Source organism: Necator americanus, chromosome V (genome assembly GCF_031761385.1).
Source record: "Necator americanus strain Aroian chromosome V, whole genome shotgun sequence".
Taxonomy (NCBI): Eukaryota; Metazoa; Nematoda; class Chromadorea; order Rhabditida; family Ancylostomatidae; genus Necator; species Necator americanus.
This window is the reverse complement of record NC_087375.1, coordinates 28,432,762-28,457,982: the sequence shown is the minus strand read 5'-3', so window position 1 is coordinate 28,457,982 and position 25,221 is coordinate 28,432,762. Positions and strand designations below refer to the sequence as shown.

General features: G+C 41.6%; 2 protein-coding genes across 4 annotated transcripts in view; one reads left to right on the top strand and one right to left on the bottom strand.

Moving 5' to 3' along the window:
* RB195_015485 (uncharacterized protein) overlaps window positions 1-20,252 on the bottom strand; it is a gene marked incomplete at both ends in the record, with an annotated part of 50,228 nt that extends 29,976 nt beyond the window's left edge. Inside the window, 24 exons of one of the 3 annotated variants that reach the window (XM_064206222.1) lie at window positions 2,248-2,469; window positions 2,525-2,693; window positions 2,766-2,903; window positions 5,177-5,250; window positions 5,306-5,446; window positions 5,508-5,624; window positions 5,751-5,868; window positions 6,472-6,569; window positions 7,050-7,132; window positions 7,376-7,464; window positions 7,518-7,707; window positions 7,771-7,936; window positions 8,023-8,106; window positions 9,513-9,662; window positions 9,734-9,822; window positions 9,879-10,044; window positions 10,111-10,211; window positions 12,334-12,406; window positions 12,485-12,596; window positions 12,853-12,923; window positions 12,995-13,192; window positions 13,285-13,344; window positions 15,376-15,519; window positions 20,175-20,252. In XM_064206222.1, coding sequence (XP_064062103.1) covers window positions 2,248-2,469; window positions 2,525-2,693; window positions 2,766-2,903; window positions 5,177-5,250; window positions 5,306-5,446; window positions 5,508-5,624; window positions 5,751-5,868; window positions 6,472-6,569; window positions 7,050-7,132; window positions 7,376-7,464; window positions 7,518-7,707; window positions 7,771-7,936; window positions 8,023-8,106; window positions 9,513-9,662; window positions 9,734-9,822; window positions 9,879-10,044; window positions 10,111-10,211; window positions 12,334-12,406; window positions 12,485-12,596; window positions 12,853-12,923; window positions 12,995-13,192; window positions 13,285-13,344; window positions 15,376-15,519; window positions 20,175-20,252 — 2,931 coding nt within the window. Of the gene's footprint in view, window positions 1-2,247; window positions 2,470-2,524; window positions 2,694-2,765; window positions 2,904-5,176; window positions 5,251-5,305; window positions 5,447-5,507; window positions 5,625-5,750; window positions 5,869-6,471; window positions 6,570-7,049; window positions 7,133-7,375; window positions 7,465-7,517; window positions 7,708-7,770; window positions 7,937-8,022; window positions 8,107-9,512; window positions 9,663-9,733; window positions 9,823-9,878; window positions 10,045-10,110; window positions 10,212-12,333; window positions 12,407-12,484; window positions 12,597-12,852; window positions 12,924-12,994; window positions 13,193-13,284; window positions 13,345-15,375; window positions 15,520-16,000; window positions 16,068-17,595; window positions 17,715-20,174 lie in introns of those variants that run through there. The other 2 variants (XM_064206226.1, XM_064206225.1) reach the window with 2 other exon arrangements.
* An 822-nt stretch (window positions 20,253-21,074) lies between these two features.
* RB195_015484 (uncharacterized protein) lies at window positions 21,075-22,394 on the top strand (the record flags this gene model as incomplete). Its single annotated transcript, XM_064206221.1, has 2 exons — window positions 21,075-21,208; window positions 22,262-22,394. The coding sequence occupies 2 exons, from the start codon at window positions 21,075-21,077 to the stop codon at window positions 22,392-22,394; spliced, it is 267 nt and encodes an 88-aa protein (XP_064062102.1).
* Between the last annotated feature and the right edge of the window lie 2,827 nt (window positions 22,395-25,221).

Sequence of the window (25,221 nt, the reverse complement as noted above, 5' to 3'; positions counted from 1 at the left end):
CATCAAACTCCTCCTCTCTCCTCGCCAACCTCCGATATTGCTCCAAGTACACCACGCAAGACCTTAAAAGGAAGACAACTGATCAGTTTCACCGACTAGCGGTGGTAAACCACCGCGTTCTTAAAGACTGTCACCAAGGCGAATGAGATCTACGCACTGTGCAGTATCCTTAAGTACTGGTGTGTGGATAACGTTAAGGAACTGCATGTGGGACAATCTTATAGCTCACAGAGTGGCAAGAAGTCATTGGTAATTGATAAGCACTCACTTTTGTTAATCATGGACGGATTCCTGACGGAAATCCAAAATGCTTCCAATGCCTTCCTAGCAGATATTTCTTTCTCGTGTGCTAATATTGTACATTTTATTTCAAACTCATTTCTATCATGCTTATCATTTTTGTGGCGCCCTAACGGTGTCATCGAACTCCCTCGCCTTTTACCAGCCAAATGTTCCTTGATACGCACGTTCAGCATCCTTCCAGTTTCTCCAATATAAATGGCGTTTCACGTTAGGTATTCTATTTGGTAAAAAATAAATAAAATAAATAATAAAAAATAAATAAATAATAATAAATAGTAATTGACAAGCACTAATTTTTGAATAACAAAAATGAGTGCTTATCAATTACCAATGACTTTGTGCGGAAAAGCTGTCGTTGGTGGTTCAGTGTACTGCGACATTTCTCTGTGTTCCTTCGGGCTACGCACGACAGCAGCTGATAAAAACGTTTTATGTGCAACACCTCAAACTTGGGTAATTAAACCAAAAGTAATGATAAACAAAGATTGAACAGAGTGAAGAAATACTAAGTAAGGAAAAAGGAACAACATAAAAAGGAACAAAAAAGGCTTAAGAAGGCAAGTGGGCCTATCTTCGTTTTTCTTCTGAGAATCTAAATAAGAGTGGTTCCTGAGGAGAAAAGTTAAAAGGCGTAGTGTCCGAGGGTCTTTGGATACCATTGGGTTGCGGGCTCTGCGATAAAAACTCGCGGACGTTCCGCGATAGACTTCTTGCCGTTCGTAACACTCTGTGAGCTATAAGATTGTCCCACATGCAGTTCCTTAACGATATCCACACACCAGTACTTAAGGATACTGCACAGTGCGTAGATCTCATTCGCCTTGGTGACAGTCTTTAAGAACGCGGTGGTCTAGTCGGTGAAACTGATCAGTTGTTTTCCTTTTAAGGTCTTGCGTGGTGCACTTGAAACAATATCTGAGGTTGGGGAGAAGAGAGGAGGAGTTTGATGGGGTAGGCATGGTATCAAAGACCTCGAACCATTTTCAGGATTTTGAAAAAGACGAGTTTGTCGAAACGTCAGGCCAATAAAAAAGTTTCACCTAAACCTCGTTGGCATAACAATAAAACATAAATACACTATCAAATGCCAAGGTTTCAAGAAGAGAGGACTTGGAGATTCATTTCAGAATATTCTAACATATTTTGGACAGAAGATTTAGTACAAAATTCTATGCCTACATATCAGAAGTATCGCATATGAGAGTATTTTCGCTAAAAACCACGAAATAACAACTTGCACTAGAAACCAAGATTTTACTGATTTTCATAAAACATTTGAACACAATATTTGCACATGTACATATAAAGCCGTTCAAGCTTTTCAAAGAAGATCGAAGTATAAACAAAGTACAAAAGGTTCAAGCAACTAGAGGACAAGAATTTTTGAAGTGTTAGATTTCTGAGATAGCATGGGACTGGGCATTCGTCCGACGCGAGTCACTAATCTACAACTTAACACAATAAACATATGATGCTAGAATGCCCTCATTTACCTATACGAACAGTTTCAGGACGTTTGACGTTCTATAAATCACAGGCATCTTATTGAGAGTGGCTGCAATCGTTTACGTTACCGAACCACCAACCCCGAGTTTTTTGTTCCAAGATTTCATCATTTGGCCATAACAACAAAACAAGAACGACTGATGCTTATTCTTTTCACCTAACCAAGATTCAAACTTCGAAAGTGTGCCGTTTTTGTCGCACCAAAAAAGAAGGAATTAAAATAAACCCCATAATTTAGAAAAAAAAATTAAAAGTCCCAAAAAAGAAACGATCGCAGTAACTCTCGTAACGAATCATTAAGCATAATTTCAATGAAACATTAGCAAGAATATGTGAAATCTTTGCTGTAGAACTTTTAGCAAAGTTAATAAGATAAGTATCATAAGAAATTTAAGATCCTAGTTGTACAATAGAAATGTTGAACTACACGTCATTTTGCTATAACGAATCACCCTTGTAAGCAATATTATCTACACCCATTGTGAGGCTCACGGTTCCGGAATCCGGCTTCCTCGCAAGGTCACCCGACTTTTCGCGATCACTCCACGTCGTGACATCATCGATCGGTAGGCTGTCAACAGATAACGTGGAAGCATCTATCGACTTCCTCGCTGCTGTTTCTGATATGGACTCCGTTTCGGGAATAACAATTACATCAGGCTGAATTCACAAATTAGAGGATTATTGGAGGAAGAGGATAGTAACAGACTGATACCTTTTCATTTCCATACTGTACATTATAATAGTCTTTTTGAGCATCTAATGTCAAATAGCTATACTCCTCAGTAATTTCCTCGAGTTGTGCTGCTAATTTCTGGCGAATCGCAGAGAAATCGGGACGCTTCTCTGGATCACATGTCCAGCATTCGCACATCACCTCATAGCTGTAAGAAATAAGAAGATTTCCTTTAATCCTTAAACTTCAATTTATGGAAGTTCAAGTTACCACCACTTACAAGTTCTCTGGACAATTGTCCGGTCTTTCCATTCGACCACCGTTTTCAAGGAATTGAAGCATCTCTTCGGGCGGTACGGATGGATACGGCGATCCGCCAAGTGTTATGATCTCGAACAGTAGAACACCGAAAGCCCATCTACAAAGACACTGTAAACCTGCATAAGTCCATCCCACATTCTATTCTCATTCTTAAAAAATGAAGGCATGTATCAGATTCCTAGTACTAAGTATCTCTGTTGTACTAACGGTGGACCTCTAAATGAACACGTGAAGTTGAAAGTTATTAAGTCTCTTCATACACTAAGGTTTGATGCATTGAGCAGAAAATGTGGCAATAACACCACTAGCACTAGCACTACATAATCATCATGACCTGCCAAAACCGAAGACAGAGCTCGCGTCTTTTAATGCCGAATTCCACCAATATTTTAGAAATGTCGTTAGAGAAGAAAAACATGAGTCTGCATGGTACTGTAGGTTGGTACTGTATGATTATCAAGAGCATAGGTGATTTGTTAGAAGCACTTTTGTTGACTCAATGTCGTAGTGTAAAAGTACAGTTCTAAGGAAATGTGTTTTTTTTTTTTGAAGAGGAACGAAAAACAAAAGCTGATTTTTTCGTTCGGACACCGCTTATTTGTGTAAGAAAGAAAAATTCGAATCATGTATGTAGGAAATAAAAAGATGAAAAGTGCATAATTATCACAAGAAGAATTCAGCTACCAGAACAAGACGAAGGACGAAATTAGCGTAGTGTGGAAACCTGATGGAAAATATAGAGTTCGAAGTGTAGATTACGATATAAGCGTGGTCTCGCTCCGCTTCTTCTAATGATCCTGAAAAACGGGATGGGAAACGGCTTTGGCTCCTACGAGGTACGTTAAGACCGGCCACCTTTCTGCATGCACCGTCTCCGTGAGCCAACGATAGCAGATCACAGAGGTTTTCTCAGCGGTCTCTTCAATTTCAGGTGGGCTCCATCACCCCACAAATCTGAGGTGGTACGGATTTCAGGTGGGCTATTCGTATACGGGATCGTAGGTTATGGAGAAGGCGGTGATTCCGTCCATTTCTCCCTGTATCACTGGAAACGAAACGGACAACCCCGGAACGCTGTTTTTCACGACATCCTTAATTGCGCCCTCCTTGCGCCCCCCCCCCCCCCCTTTGCGATTTGCCCGAATGGGTTTCCGACGAGGACGCAAGCGGAGCGGGGTTGGGTGGAGCGCAAACGTTGCGCATTGCAACACAAGCCGTCACAAGAAACAGCATTCCAGGATCGTCCGTTTCCACTAATACAGGGAGAAATGGACGGAATCACCCCCTCTCCATAATTTACGATCCCGTATAGGAATACTCCACCTGAAATCCGTACCACCTCAGATTCGTGGGGTGATGCCTTTAAGGCCAGTAAACATGCTGTTAAAGACAGCATACCACGAATCTGAGGTGGTGCGGATTTCAGGTGGGCTATTCGTATACGGGATCGTAGAATATGGAGGGGAGGGTGATCCCGTCCACTTCTTCCTAATTGCCGTAAAAAAAACGGCCCGGAAAATAAAGCTTCCAGCGTTCCGTCTCGCTACCTTCTACAACGAGTTCGATTGGAGCGCGCCAGCCTTGTGCGGCGCCGCATCTTCCGGGCCCTTTTTTACAGCAGTTAGGAAGAATTGGACGGAATCATCCTAATCTACTGTGCCATATACGAATACTCTATCTGAAATCCGTACCACCTCAAATTCGTGGAGTGATGCCTTTAAGGGATCGCAGCGTAAACAAGAGGCGCGTTCACCTCCTACCTCGAAGGAAAAAACACTGTTCCCACGCCATTTTTTTGGACGATTAGGGGAAATTGAGCGAGGAGACGGTCATATTCGTAATCTACACCTGACCATTATTACGATTTAACCATCATTCATTTCCACACTACATCGATTTCGTGATACGCTTCCTTTAATCCGGTTACGATTCCTTACTCGCATCTTCCACGTGGCTCGAAAAAAATGATACGGATGCGTACTATGCCTGCTGAAAAAGGAGGCTCGCGTGATTCGTTATGGAGCACACAAATTGCCGATGAGAAAATCAAGACCGGATTAGAATTAACACGACTGCAAAACCAATCAACAAATTCCTAGAGCGCAAAAAATGAAGAACCTCGTCATGAAAATGTCTTCACAAGCGTAAGATGGGTGTTATGACTACGTAAAATGTAAATTACTATGGTATTTCATCAACGCACTGTAAAATTTCAAAAATCAACAAGTTAGTAATGATTTTTCCGAATATTAGTAGGGTAGAAAAAATGTTTAAGAACTACTCCTAGTCGTTCAGTCCGCAAACGCGGATCACCTTAGCAACTGAAGGAGGTATAGCCAAGAAAATGAAGGAAAGATATACAGAACTCACACATCACTCTGTGCTGAAAACTCGTAGTGTCGTATAGCTTCTGGTGACATCCATTTTAGTGGTAAACGACCTCCCTTAAATAAAATGGGATTTCGTCGTCATTCGCTGATTTTTCACTGATGAATTAACCTTGCTCTTATACAACGAGCTGTCAGAGTATAAATTTCGGCACAATCCAAAGTCTCCAATTTTACAAGCATTTTTTCCATTTACAAGCACGTTCCTTGCTGCCACATCACGATGTACAAAGCCTTTTGAAGAAAGATATTCCTAAAATCGCTCTTTGGCAAAACTTATCCATAATTTATTAGCTCTTTCCGATATCACTCACCAAGCCGTAACTGATCTGAACAGCAAACATTAACAACTGCTTCAGGGTTATGACACTATCGATGTCGTAACTATCATCGACAGGTGGCTCGTGATAGTTGATACCTGCTGCATCCAGCTATAAAATAAGTCGTTATTCTAAACCTCTTGCCTCTGAAATTACTTTTGCAAGGCCGGGCTAGCCGTACAAATCATAAGTTGTCGATCTACCGAAAAATACACAATACAACTAAGTAATGCTTACTTTCATCATGTATTTACAGCGCACTCGTAAGAAACGCAGCAAATCTCCGTCACTACAGTATTCCACTATGAGACAAAGTGGTTCGGAATCCGTTATACAAGCAAGCATATTTACGAGCCTAAAAACAAGTGAATGTAATGTCTGAAAAAATGAATGGTACAACTTTGGATCCACAGGACTAAACAAGACAAGAATATTCTGAAGATATTCCTTTCAGAACATTTTCAAATATATTCAATACTAAGATGATGATTATTTTCGCGAATCATCAATTATTTTTTTCGCGACACTAAACTAAGAACAAAAAAGGCATACGATATGGAAACTTCATACATGAACTATATGAAAGCTATCGAAAGTAATCAAAAAAAAAAAAAAACAAAAATACAAGTAGCTGTAGATGGTCAACACGACATGAAGCACGGTGCAGATGCGTAAGCGGCGCGGCGGAGCTAGCGGTTAGGATCGATGTAGGATCATCGCGAACTGCAGCGATGAGGGGTGCTAAGAGGAGTCCCCACCTCCTCGAGCCTAACTGCTACGTTCTAATGCATCGCTTCCAGCGCAGCCACTTACGCAGCTGCACTGAGCTAGTTTAGAAAAAGTAGATTTATCCTCTCAAAACTTCAATCACTACTTGTATTTCTCTGTCACAATGTAGCCCCAAAATTTAAATGATTTAAACGATCCACTAAAAAACCTGAAAATGAGTTCAGCTTACCTTTCATGATAACCTAGTGTTTTCATAAGACCGATTTCTCTAAGGAATTCGCTTCTTGACATGTCGTCGGCATATTCCGGTAACATTTTCACAGCTACCTAAAGGAGAAATTCATGAAGGGAGAAATAACAATTATTGGCAATTATAGAAACGACCAGCAGTAGACAAGACAAATTTTTCCGACTTCTCTGCTTTAATGCGGGATACAATTTTACTTGCAAATTTTAAAATGCTGAACTACCGAACACCCGTCGTCCAGAACGTTAAACAATCCTCCTTCCTTTCACTGAAATCCTTCAATCAACGAACTTTATAAAGTTGAGTCAAAACGACATAAAGCATGGTGCACTTGCGTAAGCGGCTGCGCCCAAAGTGGGGATAGCGGCTGGAATAGAAGTGGAACCTTCGCGAATTGCAGCGATGTGGTTGTAGCAGGGTCCCGCCTCGATCCTAACTGCTACGCTCTACCGCTTCGAGCGATGCCGCTTCCCGAGCTTCACGTCGTTTTGACCTTACTGTACTTCTCTACTGCACACATGCTGACAATTAAAGATAATAAGTTGGTAAAAGAAACAGACCTGGCAATTCTCTGCTCTCATTAGATTGACACCTAATGGTGAAGTTGCGTCTTTATTCGTCAACGATTTTCCAAGAAGTTTTCCTTAAATTTGAAGATTTCGATAGAAAATTTGGGTGCTGATGAATAGTTAAAGTTCAGATATAAGCTTTCCTTTTGGTATAAAATGATAAATTTAAAACCTGGACCCGTTACGAAGTAAAAGCTAATTCTTTGCACATCATGGCAACCATAAGTTGCGAATGATGCTATGATGCTCTCAGGAATACATAGTATGCTACGCTACGTATGCTACTGATATTTTGCTTCGTGAGAAAAATTGCCCACCTAAGTAAACAGCTCCAAAAGCTCCGGATCCAAGCTTCACTTCATCGAAAATGATCAAGTTACGGCGCTCGATTTCCCATATATCGTGCCTAGACAAATGATCAGAGTAACATGATCCTTTTAACTGAAATTTTTCACATACTTTTTAGGAAAGTCGATGTAGCGACACTCCTTTTCTCGTTCTAACTGTGCCAATTTCAGCTGGTATAATTTGTTCTCTTGCCTATGCTTTCTACTGATGTAGCAGCATACTCCAATAATACCAAGCACCAACAGCGCCACAGCTCCCACCACGATGCCGACGATCAGGCCCACTTTGGCAGAAGCATATTCTAAACGAAAATATACAGTTCCACGCACTTAATAAAATGGAAACAATCGCAAGAAATCGATACCTTTGGAATCCACAAATATTTTGTTAGCTCTAGGCTTGAACGCCCGGTTTGTCTCTGTTAAATCAGGAATCGTAAGGTTTCGTGGGTCCTTCACAGCACAAAATGTTATGCCGTATAAATTGTCAAAATGGACACCAGAAATGTTAACACTGTTGCCTGTATCTGCCTAAATTTACATAGAAATTACAAAATTGATTAGTTTAACTATACGTGAGGAAAAATTAAAAACGCGCTGTAGTCCTTTCAACTTACCAGACAAAGGCCGTTGCTATCGAATGCGAGACAATTCGTGGTGTTACCGAGAACATGCGTCATATTCACTCCGGCCAATGCCTCCTAAAAATATCCAGAACTAACAAATCAATGGAAAAATAAAGCAATCTATGATTCATGACAAATTTTTTCTAATTGCAGCTGCGATGTAGTAACACTCTGCTGGCAAAGGGACCAAAAAACGTTGGAATCTGCAGCCAAGCGTATGCTGCTCCAAAAGCATGAAGTGATCGGAAAATAACATTTGAACATAACCATATTCAAAATCATAGTCAATGAAGTCACTGAGCAATTCTTACTGCCTAGCAAACCAAATGTCGTGCTCCCGAAAAAAGTGTCGAGGAATTCTGGAGAAAGTATGGCCAGAGATGGACGGATGGTTAACCTCATAACATGAATAACAATTAAAGGCAGCATATCACGGAACTGACGTTGTTGGAGTCTCTGTGAGCAAACAAAATTCGAGGTATAGTATTGGCATGTCTCCGCTCAATTCTCCTTCCTGAAAAACGCGGCGTGATAAACGTTTGTTGCTACGAGGTGCGTTAGAAGTTTTACGTTCCTACGTTTAAGGTTACCACCTCCCACGTTTCGGTTCGCTCCAGCAGTCTATTCGTTGGTTTTACGCAAATAGGTCTGTTGAGTAGACCCCACTGATTTTTGGCCGATTCGTTGTGCTTGCGAATGCAAAAGGGTGTTTTTACTTGCCTCACGTCGCATGAACATGGCGTTTTTCAATACGATCGAGAGAAATTGAGAAGAGCCACGCTCATACTCGTAATCTACACTTCGAACTCTATGTTTGTCCACAGAGACCCCAACATTGTTAATTTAACGGTTTGAATCGATCAATGCTTTTATTTTCTCTTCATCAGCTTCGGTTGACCACCTTGTCCGATGAGGGCCGTTAACGTTGAGAAAAAAAAAACAGAATTTGGTGAACCATTTCACTGAATTAACCAAATCATTCGATTTTTTAAGGAATGAAGTTATAACTGTAAGCTATCAATTGACATAGCAGTAACATAGATGGAAATGACTCTAACACTTCGAAAAATATACCAGCATCATCAGCTGCGTCATGACTTTTTCGACAACCCAATGCAGTTGAACTTAAAGGCAGCATACCACGAATCTGAGGTGGTGCGGATTTCAGGTGGAGTATTTGTACACGGGATAGTAGATTATGGAGAGAGGTGTGATTCCATCCATTTCTTCCTAACTGCCGTAAAAAAAATTGCCCGGAAGATGAGCGCGTGGACAAGACTGGCGCGCTCCAATCGAACTCCTTGTGGAACATAGTGCACCGGAACGCTCGAAGCCGTATTTTCCTGGCAGTTTTCTACGGCAGTTAGGAAGAAATGGACGGAATCACCCCCTTCTCCATAATCTACAATCCCGTATACGAATACTCCACCGGAAATCCGTACCACCCCAGATTCGTGGGGTGATGCTTTCAATCAAAGTACCTCTTCTTTTCTCGAATACGGTAGGGCATCACCGTAAAAGGCTTGGAAGTACAAGGTTGGTGCTTCATTTTCTCGCACGATAGGATCAAAAGTAATGTTAAGAGAGAGATTGTACTCCTTCTCATCAGGATCCATGTACTTCTTGATAACCTAGAAATTTTCAATTGATATATTCGATAATTGACGCATTCCAGATAATTCGTATAGTGGCGTTCAATTACCTTATAGTGTATATCATTAATTTGTCCACAAATTGGTGGCTGGAACATGTCCACCTTTATACAAGGATTGCGTTCCACTGTGTCACAACCTGCAAAAGAAATAATTTTTGAGACAGGTATGAAGTGAGGCATGAAGTAAACGTACTGATAGTCATTGTCTGTAGATCACCGGGTGGTGGCTGGCGGATTTCCGTACGAGTTGCGCACCTCCGACTGGATACACGTTGTGCGTAGTACACAAATCGACATTTACGATACATCATATCAGATCCCACTCGGCCTATTAGAGTATTTGGTTCCGAGCCTTTCGTCTGTACAAAAATATCGTTCATTCAAACGCCTAGACAAGGAAGGAGACGAATTTTGAGGGAACTAACAAAAACTGGTGTAGGTACTCCTTGGCTTAGATCCGGCTCTGCGCATGTAATTAGATAGAACATTGGTTCTATATGTAGATCTTGAGCTCCCGGACGCCAAGCTGAAATTTTGCTTTAAACTTCTATTTTTAATAGTTTTTTGCTTAAATTTCAAGTCAAAAGAATAATTTGTTACTTCTTGTCCATCAACAACATGCAACACAATGTCAGACAAGGCGCATTTGCTGTGAGAAGGATATTTCGTGTCTATTCGTAGCTTCTTTCAGTCGCCTTTACGAGTCTCTAACACACCACAAACAGCATACGAAAGAATTCTACAATATTAATCCAAAGCACTGGTATACAATTCAATCATTTCGATATTCATTTAAATTGTTTATTATTATTAGCAAAATCTATTAGCAATGCAAGCAGGAAAAAACCTGTTTTCGTAATGTTAGTTCGACGAAACTTCACAGTCGCTTCGGAAACAACATAGATAAAAATAATAATATAATAATAAAATAATAAATAAAAACAATAATAATGTTCAAATAATGAAAAAAGAATAAATTCTTCGAACAGTCCAACAAGCATCTACTAATCCTTTAGATTCTATGAAGTTTAATGGCGAACTATACTATCGGGTTGATTATTGGTTGGCGCAACTTTTTCGGAGTTTTTTTTTCTGGACTTTTAACCAAAAAGATGATTGTATCAAATAACTAAGGAACAACGCAATATAAAATCATTGCCACCCATATACTGGAGGAGAAAATAGTAAAGTACGTGATAATAATAGTTACGAGTAGAACGTGGTAACTATTTTTCCTCAAATCATCCAAAATTTCCCTGAGTTTTAGAAGTATGAAGCTGGAAATTCTGCGTTATTTAATTTTCTGCAACTTTCTGCATCCATCATCCATTTCATCCTTCAACAAAAGTTAGTCACAAGCGATGATAAGATGTGACTGTTATAATATTTATTTATTTATTTATTCAAACACCTGCAGGTGTGCCATAAAACAGAAAAAAAAGAATAAGATGGAACAGAGTTCACTAGAATTTCGCTTGAATTTTACACAACAAGGCTGGCCCTTTAAAGCATGAGGAGTGGTGGGTTGGCAGGTCATTCTCCTGCTACAGAGGGTGAGAAATCCTCACGCGAGATCCTTTTCCCAAACCCAGAACGCTACGGTAGATAAACGGATACCAGGGTTTGGGTGACCAACTTAACCTCGAACGGAGGAGTCCGTACGGGACCCTGGGCGAACGGGTGGGGGGGACCTCAAGCGCAAGGGCTCACCAACTTTGCTATCCTTGAACGGCTTTCCACCACCAGGAGAGAATAAGGACCAAGTGTAGGAACGAATTTGAAAAGGAGCATATCAAGGCAGAATTCTAGCTAGCTAGTATCATAATGAACAACAGCAAAGGAGGAATCAAAACTGTGAGCTGAAGACAGATATCAATCCAATGCTTATTGTGGTCGCTTGTTATAGGAGGAAATATCCATACGAAAAGCGTAAACCATCGCAAATTTAAGCGCGCTCTAAAGGATCCAATTTCTGAACTATTTAAAAAGAAATCCTACATCGTGACAGATAAATGATAAAGGATGAAGTGTACTGCGTTAATCAATCTGCTGGGGATGCGCCACCACGTCCACTTCAATCCAAAATCGTTCGAAGTTTACGCATGTATAACTCGCGTATGACGCACCCAAGACGGTGTTTTTACAGTCGGATCAAAACGACATGAATCGCGAGTGTAGTTGCGGTGCATTTGCGTACGCGCTCGAAACTGTTGGGTGAAGGCAACAGTTGACACCGAGTCGGGACCGTCGCAAGCTGCAGGGTGATGCCAGCCGCTACGCTTCACCGAAGCGCCTCGAGAGAAGCCGCGTACGCAATTACTTACGTGCTTCATGTCGTTTTGACCCTACTATATCCTCCCATACAAGTCTGGCACCAATTTATCGACCCTGGAGGGATGAAGGGTTTGGTGAACACCAGGAAGGATTCAAACCTTCGATCAATCGTGGTGACAGCGGAACCTTTTACCGAGTGCGCTACACATGCCTAGTCTTCCCGTCTCCAACAAGGGAAAAGATAAGGTCCAGCAAACATTTTCTTTTACCGTTTTAATTGAATCCACGACATTTTTAACTCTCATCCTCGAAAATTAGAGAAGTACCTAGGGAAGATTTTTTTTTATTTCAACATAAAGGACTCGAAATCATACCTCCAGCCTCGAACTGAAAAGTGATCTCGACAGTACCATTCGCTGAGTAGAAGTCACTTCTTAGAGGAATGTCCTTGAAATTGAATTATTCAATCCTCCCAAAAACTACTTAGTAAGTAGTTGAAAAATTTATTCTGAATGAGCATCTCACCAAGTAAACCATCCGTGACAAATGCAGTTTCGGATTGACAAGTGGGCGAGGAGCAGCCATTGAATAAGGTTCAGAAAACGGTCCGGCTCCACTGGACGAAACAGCCGCTACTCTTAAAATGAAGAACTTATAAGAATGAAAGAAATACAATGAGCACCTCCTCCAAAGCAAAAAAAAAACATAGTAGCAAAGTGTCAAACGTCCTCTGATCTATAGATAACTACAATATACAAGATTCACTTCTTCCAGTGCAGTCACTTTTTCAGTTCTACCAGTTTCCTTGTATTTCTAATGTTATTTGTATTTTTAACGTTTAGCTGGTTTAATACTTAAAAATACGGACTCATGCAAAACATGAAACCGCTCACCTGATCTCAATAGGATCGCAGAAGATCGGATCTGGTTTCTGTGAGTTTGACATGACAGGTTGTGAGGAGATCTGGAACGTGAACGGTAGTCGTATTCTTTTCTCCTCATGTTAGTTAGAGAACTGATACAATTTTATCAAACCTCAAAATGATCTGGTGCAAAATGCTCCTCATTCGAACCCTTGTACTGCACAACATAAAACGTTGCTCCTTTGACCGGGTTGAAGACGACGACACTTGTTAGATTGTTCTGCTCCATGTGGAACCCATCAGTGACACCAATAGGCTGTGCCGGTTTCTGATCCTTGCACTTTTCCCAACATTTCAGGTCGTCCGGTGCCTGGAATCAGCGAAGCAGTAAAGAAGCTGCTCGTATAATTCACTACCAGCAAAAGTTGATAATGATTCCTTTTCAAGGAATTGAAGACTCACGCAAAGCTGTGGATCGTCATATGGCTTGCAAGTAGCTAGGCAATGTTGTACATTTCCACCCTAAACAGAAACAATAAACTTGAAACAAAAAAAAACTTAAGAAAAAAAGAAGCTGAACGAATGCTAAAAGACCATGAATAATCCATTCAACGAATATTATCACTGAGAAACCGGCACCAATAGTGATCGCCGAAAAAAAAAAGGAGCTAGACTAATGCTATAGTAGTGTCAAAAACGAAGTGAAACTCGGTGCAGTTGCGTAAGCGGCTGCGCTCAAAGCGCTGCGGTGGAAAGTAACGGTTAGGATCGAGAAGGGACCTTAGGCAAATAATCTAGAGTCGAACGATTTATAATATTCCGTCAACTCCGTATTTGAAACTTGCCATTTTCGGACTATAACTTACACTAAGTGGTTAACGGAAGAAAACTAATTATAGTATCCAGAGTTTCATTAGAGTTTGATACCAACGTTTTGTTCTTGCAAGAACATCAACCAGTAGCAAATTAACGAAATTTTGAAATTAACTGAGGTATAGTCCTGTTTTCTCATTACAACACACCTAGTCGGGTAAAAACGACATGAAGCATGGACAGCTGCGTAAGCGGCTGCGTTCGAAGCAGCGCGGTCGGGATCCTGTAAGGACCCTCGCTATCGCTAACAATCTCTGCAGTTTGCCATGGTCCCACCTCGATCCCACCCGATGTCTCCATCACATCGCTTCCGGCGCAGCCACTTACGCAACTACACCGTGCTTCATGCCGTTCTGATCCAACTATACATATTCCTCACAAATCCTTCAGACAATCTTTTCAATGATCATAGTGATGATTGTTTCTGCTTGCGCAGGTTATTCACAGGAGGAAAAATGAAACTGGTTTCCACTTTTGATTTCTTGTCAGCTTAAGCTGGCACCTCTTCACTCCTACCATATCACCATATCATGTCTCTTCTAACAATACATACAATGATAGATTACTTTTCTATTTTCGATGTCTATACACGAACTCCCTTACAATTATTTGCTGTAGCTGTCTAAAAGTCCCGAGTTTAAACATCAAATGCTAACACCAAACATCTGCATCACTTCACCGCCGGTGCATCCATTATAACTGCTAGACATCTATACTGAATAAAAATCGACTTGGGAAATAATGTGCGCGTAGGTGTGCCACCTATGTACACAGGATTTCAGAACAGTCTTTCGAACCTCATATGCGAAAAATTCCCGACCTGAACTGTAGTACCGATCTTCTGTTTACTTAACGTGCAAAATTTGGTGCGCAAACACTAACAGATCCTTAGACTTTCGCTCTACTTTCCCGTCGCCTAATAATGAATCGCACTGGCGATGGCAGCTACACGTTTGGCAGGCACGCAATGGAATGAAGATAATCGTCATCGTCTTCGATTGTCCAAATCATCAACAATCAGTACCTATCTAAAATGAAATCCCCACCAGGAATGTTGCCCGTCATCGCGCTGACGGCAGCGGAGAACGGGAACCTTTAGCGTCTCACATAGAACAAATGGTCAAATATCCTATGCAAATCTAGGAATCGGTTACGAATCGGAATACGAATAAAGTTACATGTAGAGGGAGTTTGAAAAAAAAACGAGTGCCTATGTTTGCGATGGAACCTTCTGGGGCACCATAGCAATTATTAATACAGTTGGCCACGGCGCAGCCGCCGAAATCAACACGATCCAGTCACGATTGACCGTGGCCAATGTGAACATGGGGAGACGATCCACCAGGTCCAGAAATTGCGTAAAAGAATATTTTCGTTTCCAGGAGGCTACTGCGATTTCCATAAGAGAACAATATGAAACTGATATTTCACCGGTAGAAAGACTGTCCCGGAAATTCTATCATATAATCTAAGGAGCACTGCTTCTACATACAGTACACATAGAGAATACATAGAGTCGACACCAAATGTGTTAAACCGGCTGAACGTGATGCGATTTCGATTAGAGCAGAAGTGAAAATCTATGGCAAGCTAAGGAGGGGTGTGTGTTGCGGCGGATGCGTCGCGTTCATCCCGTTGAACACTTTCAAAATAACAACAATAATAAATAATAAAAAATACCTTATGTTCATTTAGGCAAGAAGCTGTACATCGGAACCAACACTTTTGTGGATTAATGAGATCATCAGCAGCACAGATCGACAATAGGAACCATAGCAGTAATAAATAATTCATCGAGAATGAGAATCCATATGGTTTTACGACCTAAAAATCAAAATATTTACTTTTTTCAGAACAGGAACCGCTGTCTAAGAAAAAACGCGGAGAAACGGTACGCATGCATGTTAACACAAATACCGGTCACGTAGTAGACCTCAAATATTTGCAACAGTGAGTGTAATCAATCGAATGTGAAAGAATTTGTTCACTGAATTAACCATAAGGAACCGCATCTACACTGAAAAATGAGAAAGATGCAACTAATACCGCCAAGAAATCGTGCAAAATGACAACGGAACCAAGAACAATTAGGGGAGAGCGAGTACGACATATTTCGACACAAATAAAAGATATAGTTCGCCACATCAATAAATTGCAACACCGGACAAGTAAAACCATTGAACGCACATACATTAAGTTCAACAAGAACCAACTAATCAATAACGAAAACGTAATGAAATCAGCTGATGAAATCCTTACGAAAGTGTGACGCAGCGGCTGTGCTACGCCGTCGGCAAAACGGGTTTCACTGAGATTGCGATTTCAGAGGACACGTCGTCTTGAAGCTGCTATGCTTGTCTTCTCTTGGTTTTCTTAAACTAATAAAACAGAGAGGAAGTTCTTTTTTTTTGAGTGAACACAAGACTGAGAATTGTGACATAACCGGAAATCTAAAGCAAAAAAAAAAATCAGAAGAAAGATGTCTTTCTTCTGTGAAAAACAGTAACACGCATTCCCGGATGTTCTGCTTAGTTCTTTTTTGTATCTATATCAACTCTAGTTCCTCATCAGACACCTCTATCCACCAATGTTTTCACCGATTTGTTGCCCCTAGCAAGAAATCTGACCTAAATCCAGAAATCTGCACATCATCTCCACGGCTATGTCATCTCCGATAGATAATGGCTGCTTTTGAAGTGATCACAATGCTCAGAGACCATGGTGTGTTTAGTTCCTTTTTTTTTGCACCCCTTCCACCAGAGAAGGTCCCCCTAAAAAACGGGGTTCGCATTTACACAGACGAACGCAAGTAATCCCACCTACGCATAAAAGAGATGGTTCGCAATGCAGTCGTGAAATTTATTTATTTATTTATTCAAATGCTCCTCATAATGCACCACTTCTAAAATATCGTTGGTACAGCGTCGAATCAGCGCGATCTCTCGAGAATCGAAAAGACAACCCTCAAAATGTGTGGTGCCCATTGATCTCCAGTTTTTTTTTTTTCGGGAAGCGTAAGCAAAAAAAATCTGGGTTCAAGTCCTTGCGTGGTTTTATGGGACGATATGGGATTGACATAGATTTCTATGCTGCCTTATCTATCTCCATTAAAACCAAAAAAAAACCATAAAAAGTAAAACAAAGCCATATTATGGAGAGAAAGAGTCGCGTTACGGCAACGGAGCGCCAACCAGGTTGAACACAGCCGCAAGCGGCTACAAATTCTCGCCCATGGGCCGCATATTTGTCTCGGTGGTTATAGAAATTCGAAGCAGCACGTCACCACCATTACTATAGTTTATATTCCACAAGAATTTGCGTTCAAAGCGGACGAACGGTAATGCCAGTTCCGAAACTATACCCGATTTGGACGATAATTCGAGTAATCTTCACATCGCACGACTGGAACCAGTCGATGGCACGAACCATAAAGAATGTATGGTATTTTGCACTTCTTACTGTCTCGTTCAAAAATCTTGCTGAGACGTAAAAGTGGCTAGAATTTCGTCGCTCAGCTCTAACTCGTGAATGACAGCCAAATGCGGTCAAGTAGCTGGAAAACGCAAAGTTTCAAACGACAACCGATTTTACTAGCTACTGTACGATCCATTACAGTCTCGAGCGAGCCCTTCTCATAGACTTCTTGTAGACTCCTCAGTTCACAGTCTGTCCACTAAGAAGCAGTCTGGCAGCATTTATGATGGCGTTCTTGCTCATAGTAATGTTTCTGTTCTGCATCGTATGCTAATAACAGTATCACGTGGTAAGAAAAAAGAAATACGAAGGAAAGTAAAATAATAAAAAAAATCATAAGCTTCGATAAAATAAAGTGAGCCTTAGAATTTTGAAATGAGACACATATGTATGTAGTGTCAACATATTCAAGACCTAAGTGCCTACTTGTCCACACGTTTTCCGTTTCGGAAACACGAGCGATTGCTTCTCGCCAACACCAACGGCGCGACAGAAGCGATTAAACTTTGTCTAGAGGAGCGAGGTCCTTCACAAGGCTGAAGACCCTACAAAGAACTAAACAATGTCATACTGTGCAACAATGCAACAGGTTGTTATTTGACGAATATCGAAGAAACAAATGCGAACTAAGTCAGGAACATAAATGACTTCGGCCTTCCTTGCTGATGAGAAGTGATGTATTGATGATGGGGATGGTGCTACGATTATAAAACAGAACTTCCCTACGTTTCTTATCCCTGCGCACGTTCGGGTATAAAATTGAGGAATAAAACACAAGATAAGAAGGAACGAAGGGAATTAAACTATTCAGCGACAGAAATCGCACGTTTTCTAACAAATGCAATGATGAAAAAGAAACACACGGTATCAGGTCAGTAGAAGAATGAAGTGCAAAGGCAATCCTCACCTATCTCTGAGAAAATTCTTACAGCAAATTTTACAAAGTAAAGAAGAGTACAGTCAAGTGAAGAGTTCGCGAGGTTATCTTGTGTTTTTGTTGTCGAGTGCCTTCGTTACCGGCGGATCTACCGCGCACGTCTCGGTAAACTTCTTCACGTTCCTCCTTTGTCTCCGCCATAATGGAATTTTAGAAACCGTGTTCAATCCCTCGAATTCATGGATAATTAGTGGCAATCACCAAATAACAGAAGAACACTCATAGAAACCATGGTACGTGACCGTTCGTGATATATTACATTGAACAGAGATATGCAGTGGTATTTGGAGCGATTTCTCTTGTATACGAAGAAGTTCTGGACTATATTTCGCTAGTAAAAAGATGAGGTCATCTCTTCCGTGCGTCTCGTTGTATTTTATTAATAATTAGTTAGTATTAATTATTTATCAATAAAGGGCTAAAATTTTTAACAGGTTCTGGTTCTCATGAAGCTAAAAACTTGAATTTAATTCTAAAACAAGGCTAGCATTATCTTTACAGCAAAGACGAATTTGTAGGAAGTTCCAAATGAAAGTGGCACAAATGTGGGTACAAAAGCGAATTTGATCTCGCCTCAACTGCTATAGTCAGTGCCGATTGTTTTCATCCGAATGACCGCGACGCATCTGACACAACGTACACTTTTTCTCTACGTGAGATACACCTCCTCTTTCCTCTGAACCACTCCCATCAAACTCATTCATCGACTCTTCACTTTAAGAGGGCGAATTGATAAATTCTCGCCATGCCGTCTCCAATGGGTCGGAATAACTCTCGACAAGTCTTTTTTTTTTCGATTTTTTCCGAGTGCTACCGAGAGATCAAGGAAAAAGCCTGATTCAATTAGGTCACATTGTTCTTTTCAATGGAACGAGCAGTTTTGAAGTAGAAGTAAACATTTTGAATTGCTGTGTAGATTCAAGTTGTGAAGAAATAATGAAATGGAAATGAAGAATGAACAAATGAAAGGTTTTCTTAGCCAACGATTATGTTAAAGGCAGCATACCGCGAATCTGACGTGGTGTGAGAATCCGCTGGACAGGCTAGAGAAGGAGTTGTAGATTCGGAGTGGTTGCGTTCATCTCTCAAAAATCGTCGCAAAAAATGGTGTGGGAACCGCTTTAGTTCCTACGAGATACGTTAGAACGCACCTCTACGCATATGTTCCGGTCCCTTCAGCAGTCTATTCATTGGTTTTACCTGAATACGCTGGTGAAGAGACCTCATTATTCCCGACCACTCGCACATGCAAAATGCAGCGCGTTGCAACTGATTTCGCCTTTTAGACCGTCTTTTACGACGACTAGGAAGACGTGAGCAGAACCATCCCGGATTCTGCTGCCATCTACAACCCCATCTCTTGCTTTTCACACTGATTCCCTCACCACGTCAGATTCTTCAAGGATATTGGAACTAGTACACGTTGAAATAAATGGCCGAATTTTCCGACCACAATCAATCGAACACGATGACCGGCATAGTGTGTATGTATTTGTCCATGTAGCGGTACTTTGATGTTTGCTCAAAAGAAAAAATCTCATCACCACGGAAATTTTGTGGGCAGTATTATAAATGTATACTACCGCATGTCTGCTATGATGTGTTTAGGAAAGGCCTACCATACAGTATTTGATCGAGATGTACACACATACTTCCAAAGGGGAACACACATTGAAGAGCATCTATTAAGCCTGCAACAAGCACAAACATCTACATTTCTACAATATTTTGACCGTAAATTCTAATTGTTAGAATTTACGGTCAAAATATGTTATGTGAGTGAAATAAACGGCGTTCCAAGAGTGGCAGCGTTGAGAGGAGAATAGCGGAGGTAGGACACGACACATTCGATGAAGATTCGGAGTAAGTGCTCACAAAGTATCAAAATTAAGAATGACAATAGTGTGGAAACGATCATAAGAACAATTTAGAATGAGCTAGCTGCAATCAATCAAAAAACATTCGTCGGAATTTAGCTCAAGTCCGCACATACATGTGGGTGTGCAGGCGTACGGGCGAATCCAAAAGCGAAACATTGATTGTACCTTGCTTTTTAGGCCTAACTCACAGTTTTAGTTGTCGCCAACCACAACTTGGTGTCGAGAAACAAATGGTTGGTTCCGAACAACTTTGGAGATACCCTCATCTGTTATCTTCATTCTACGTTCGGAACCTTACAATACCTGAGGAGATTCAAAGGAAAGGAGCTTTAAAAACTCCTTTCCCTTCTTGTATCCAGCAATTTGAGGAAACAAGAACACGCTTAGCCATGAGTCCGCACAACATCCGCGAGAATACGTTCGACAAATGCAGGTATCGTGCCAGTGTTATAAATTCTCCTCACTTGTTGGTGATTTGCTTAAAGGCAGCGTTTCTAGAAAATTCTCCTCAATTACAAATGCGTGTATAGTGGGGTCAAAACGACATGAAACACGTACGCAATTGCGTACGCGGCTTCTTTCGAGGCGCTTCGGTGGGACGTAGTGGCTAGGAGCGTGGTGAAATCCTTGCTGGCAAAACCCATCGCTGCAGTTGGCGACGGGCCCACCTCGGTTCCAACTGCTGCCTCCACAGCGCCGTTTCGAGCGCGTACGCAAATGCACATCAACTACACTCGTGTTTCATATCGTATTGACCCGACTATACACTCGGATGAAAACGACATGACGCATGGTGCAGTTGCGTAAGCGGTTGCGCTCAAAGCGGTGCGGTGGAGAGTAGCGTTCGGAATCGAGGTAAGAGCCCTTCTCTCCCCGTTCACTGCTGCGCCGCGCGACGGTACCACCTCGATCCTAACCGCTAGTTACACCGCACCACTTCGAGAGCAGCCGCTTACGCAACTGCACCCAGCTTCATGTCGTCTATAGCATACAAAAGTTTTAGTCGGGCCAAAACTATAGTCGGGTCAAAACGACATGAATCACGAGTGTAGTTGCGGTGCATTTGCGTGCACGCTTGAAACGGCTCGATGGAGGCAGCAGCTGGAACCGAGTCGGGACCGTCGCAAACTGCAGCGATGGGTGGTTCCTACAAAGGTTTCACCACGCTCCTATCCGCTACGCTCTACAGAAGCGCCTCGAGAGAAGCACCGTACGCAATTGCGTACGTGCCTCATGTCGTTGTGACCCAACTATAGATGAATCGCGAGTGTAGTTGCGGTGCATGTGCGTACGCGCTCGAAACAGCGCGTTGGAGGCAGCAGTTGGACTCGAGATGGGACCCTCGCAAACTGCGGCGATGTATGGCGCCTGTGAGGGTCTCACCACGCTCCTAGCCGCTACGCTCCTCCAAAGCGCTTCGAGAGAAGCAGCGTACGCAATTGCGTACGTGCTTCATGTCGTTTTGACGCCATTTTACACTGCGAAAAAAAGGTTCTCTCCTCCATTGTCGCGAGCAACGATGTCGACCGTTACAAGGTCGATGATTTCACTAGGTCTGAGAAGCATGTGAAGCGGACATGTCACTGTTACATCAGTTAACTCAACTACCGGGAACTACAAATTCATGAAGAACATGGCTATCGATCAGTGGATAAAAGAGCTGGAAGTGCAGTAATCGACAGCCTGACCAAACATTCAACAATAGGAACGTCAAAATTGTGATGTTTTGCTTGAAACAATATTGCTGTCGTGAAAGTACCCACAAACGTGCAACAGGGTGTTGCCCTTATACAAAGTTTGAGACCACCGCTGTGCATTTGAATTCATTTCGATTTACTCTTCATCAATAAAATCAAAATGATGCACATACTTAAAAGAAACAACGGATAATCAGTATAAATATCGACTTCCCGTAGATACTCAATGAAAAAGCAACGAGGAACGAACCTATCCAAAGTATCATTGGAAATGGACAGTTTACATTTGCGCGCACTCCCATACACTTAACGTTCAAGGACGAGACGACGGTGACCTGTTGACATTTACTGATGGACAAATTTCAATTCGCCGAAATCAATAATGAGAGCACGAAAGGTCGCTTCTTTTAGATTTTAATTTGTTCGGAAAATTAGCGACTATAGAGACATTGGCGACTAACACGGTATTCACGCATCAAATTCGGCTTAACCTCAGTTTGTGTAGTAACCTTTGAGTAGCATGAGTTGTCCAACGACACAAAAATCCATCCTAGATTCTCTAGTGTTTATCGTTCCAGCGCTATAGCCGAGTCAGAACGACCTGAAGCAGAGCGCAGTTGCGTAAACGGCTGCGCTCGAAGCGGTGCGTTTGGGCTCGCGGCTCCGATCGCGGTGAGACCATCGTTAGGTCTGCAGTCCGAGTGGAGTTAGCAGAGGTCCAACCTCGATTGGAACCGTGGCGCTTCCAGAGCACCCGACTACGCAACTGCGTTGAACCTCTGGTCGTTTTGACCCAACTGGTTGTACAGAATTGTTAGTAGTATTAGTGAAATCAGATAGGAAACCACAACCTAATAAAGCCATCACAAGTCTGCAAATTTTGTAAATGGAGCCGTCCACGAACTCAAGTAAAAACACTAGAATTTCTTCTTATTTGAAATGTGTGAGCAAGAGAAAGAATTTACCATGGTCGGATCAAAACGACATGAATCACGAGTGCGTATCTCTCGAAACGCCTGAAAACAGCAGTTGGAACCGAGTTGGGACCATCGCAAACTGCAGCGTTGCGTTGTGCCAGCAAGGGTTCACCACGCTCCTAGCCGCCACGCTCCACCGAAGCGTCTCGAGAGAAGCCGAGTACGCAATTGCGTACGTGCTTCATGTCGTTTTGACCTTGCTATACGTATGCTCTCATAATTCTACTCATGGAAGAGAGTGCAATGCTTCGAAATTTCAGATTTCCTTTCTCCCTGCTACTAAGAACTCTATCTTCGATTGCATTTAAAAGGAGATTAACTTCCATACTTTTTTTTAAACAGCGAATTCTCCCCTACTTCTGATTACTGCTTTTATAGTCGCTAACATTTAGGCTCGCCGAACAAACGCGATGAATGTTCGATTAGAGCGTGGCAAAGCAGGAAGGGTGAAACAACACAGAGTACATAGAAACTACGCGACTTGCGGCGGATCCGTCATCCGTCATGTTTTCTTGGGCAAACATATACGCTACTTACTGCAAATAAAGTGTGCAAAGTTCTCGAAAAAAAAACCTACAAGTAGTTAGCAGAACTCGCATAAGAAAACATTGAGCCAAGTGCAATAAATCCAAGAAAAAATTAGAAAAAAACTGAAGTTAACTTTTTCACAAAAGTTCCTTAATGCGTGAAATGTGAAAATGAAAAGAAGAGTTCAAAGAAAAACTGCGAAACTTTTTTAACTTCCAACTTGGAATTCACTTCAACGCACCATTCATGTACAACTATCACTGAAAATACGAGATATTGCGGCCTACCAGAAACAGCAGCACGCATAGGTCGTGATGCGGCCCAATATGGTCAGAAAGCTACAAGGAGTACAACATTACATCCGTAGAGGTATAGGAGATGTCGTCTTGCGAAAAAATACTCATTGATCAAGAACATAGGTGATAGACGGATCCGGTGCTCTGACCACTTTCACTTTTGGATGATTGGCGACGGGACCCCTTTCACTTTTGCACAGTTGGCGAAGGGATCCTCATCACTTGAGCTGCACCCCATGAGCTAGACCACCTTCACCTGAGGAGGGTGCGGCTCCTCTCCATCGCACCTATGATCAAGAGTGATCACCTGTCTCTTATGGAAAATGGTGAAGAAGTGTGAATCTCTAACCGATCAATTAATGAAGTGACGCGTTCCAAATCTGGTCAGGAACGTTCACCAGCGTATTGTTCTCTCAAACAGTGTTTCCTCTGCGCTTATAATCAAAGTACACAAAAAGTGCAAATGAATCTTCGATATGGCAACAGCTTGCAGCATGGGTGAAGTTATGCAACTGGAATCGTATTTCACATAAATATCTCCGTCCTATACGGGACGTTATCCTTCAAAGAACGTTAAAAGTTCATTTGAAAAATTAGACGATCCTCCTGCAGATCAAACGTTGCTCAATGCTGATGTTTTTAGTGGGTTACGGATACCATTTATAGAAGTGCAGTTGGAGTGAAAACTCGTAAAAAAAAACAATAAAGAATCGCGGAACGATCAATTAAAACGAATGTGTCGGGAACCGGTGGAACAATTAACAAGAACGATACGTGAAAATCGATAGAGCGCAAGTTTACCGAGACAACGGCAGAACTTACGTGTGTGCACGATAAATTTGCGGAACTGCTGAGAATGCGATACGGGATCAAACGGATGATACTCTCTCGATACAGTACCTAACGGTGCACGGATGCATGTACAGCTATGAGACCTTGGTTGTGCACATAACGAGTGACGTTATCGAGTCCCATCTCATATATCTGTTTATATCAAAGTTTTTCCAAACATCGTATTGTTTAACTAACACAAATATTCAAGGTCATAGTTGCAGATATTTTTGATGAATCACGAATTAGGGCACCGGCGTTTTCATGAATGTTATTTGAGACTAATCTAACGAAATGATGTTATCTTTCAAATATCAAAGCACGTGACTTTTATGCTAACTAATTAAATTACGATAATTCTGCTCTGGGAACAGGGCTACAGGCTTAAAAACCCGAGATAAATTCCTCAGCATGTTCCAGCTAGCTTGTCAGACTCTGTCTTTCATTTTCTATGTCTGCCTCTTCAAAAAAGGAGCAATTTATTTACTTGTTTATTTATTTATTTATTTATTCTTCGCGTGGCTTTCTATGTGTTCACGAATGGAGTATACAGAGCACAAATAACAAAAGCAAAAGAATAGTAAGTAGAGTACATACATGCCTTAGTGAATACAAGTGAAGAATTGCTTTCAATTCTCCAATTACTTTCTACTAATTACCTCACAATTACTAGTAATTATTTTCTAATTACTTGTTTAACAATTTTCCTAAATAGTGGAAGCTGAATGAGAGAAGGTATTCTTTTGCACTCAACTGAGTAGTCCGAGCCAGTTCTGTTTACGAAAAAGTGTTGTCTCACTGAAGACCTATAATGAATATAGTGAAGCTAAGTCTTCCTGAGTTTTGGCCACTCGTTAGGATGGCTAAGAGCACGGGAACATTTTTCATCTAGTATGAACTGTAAAC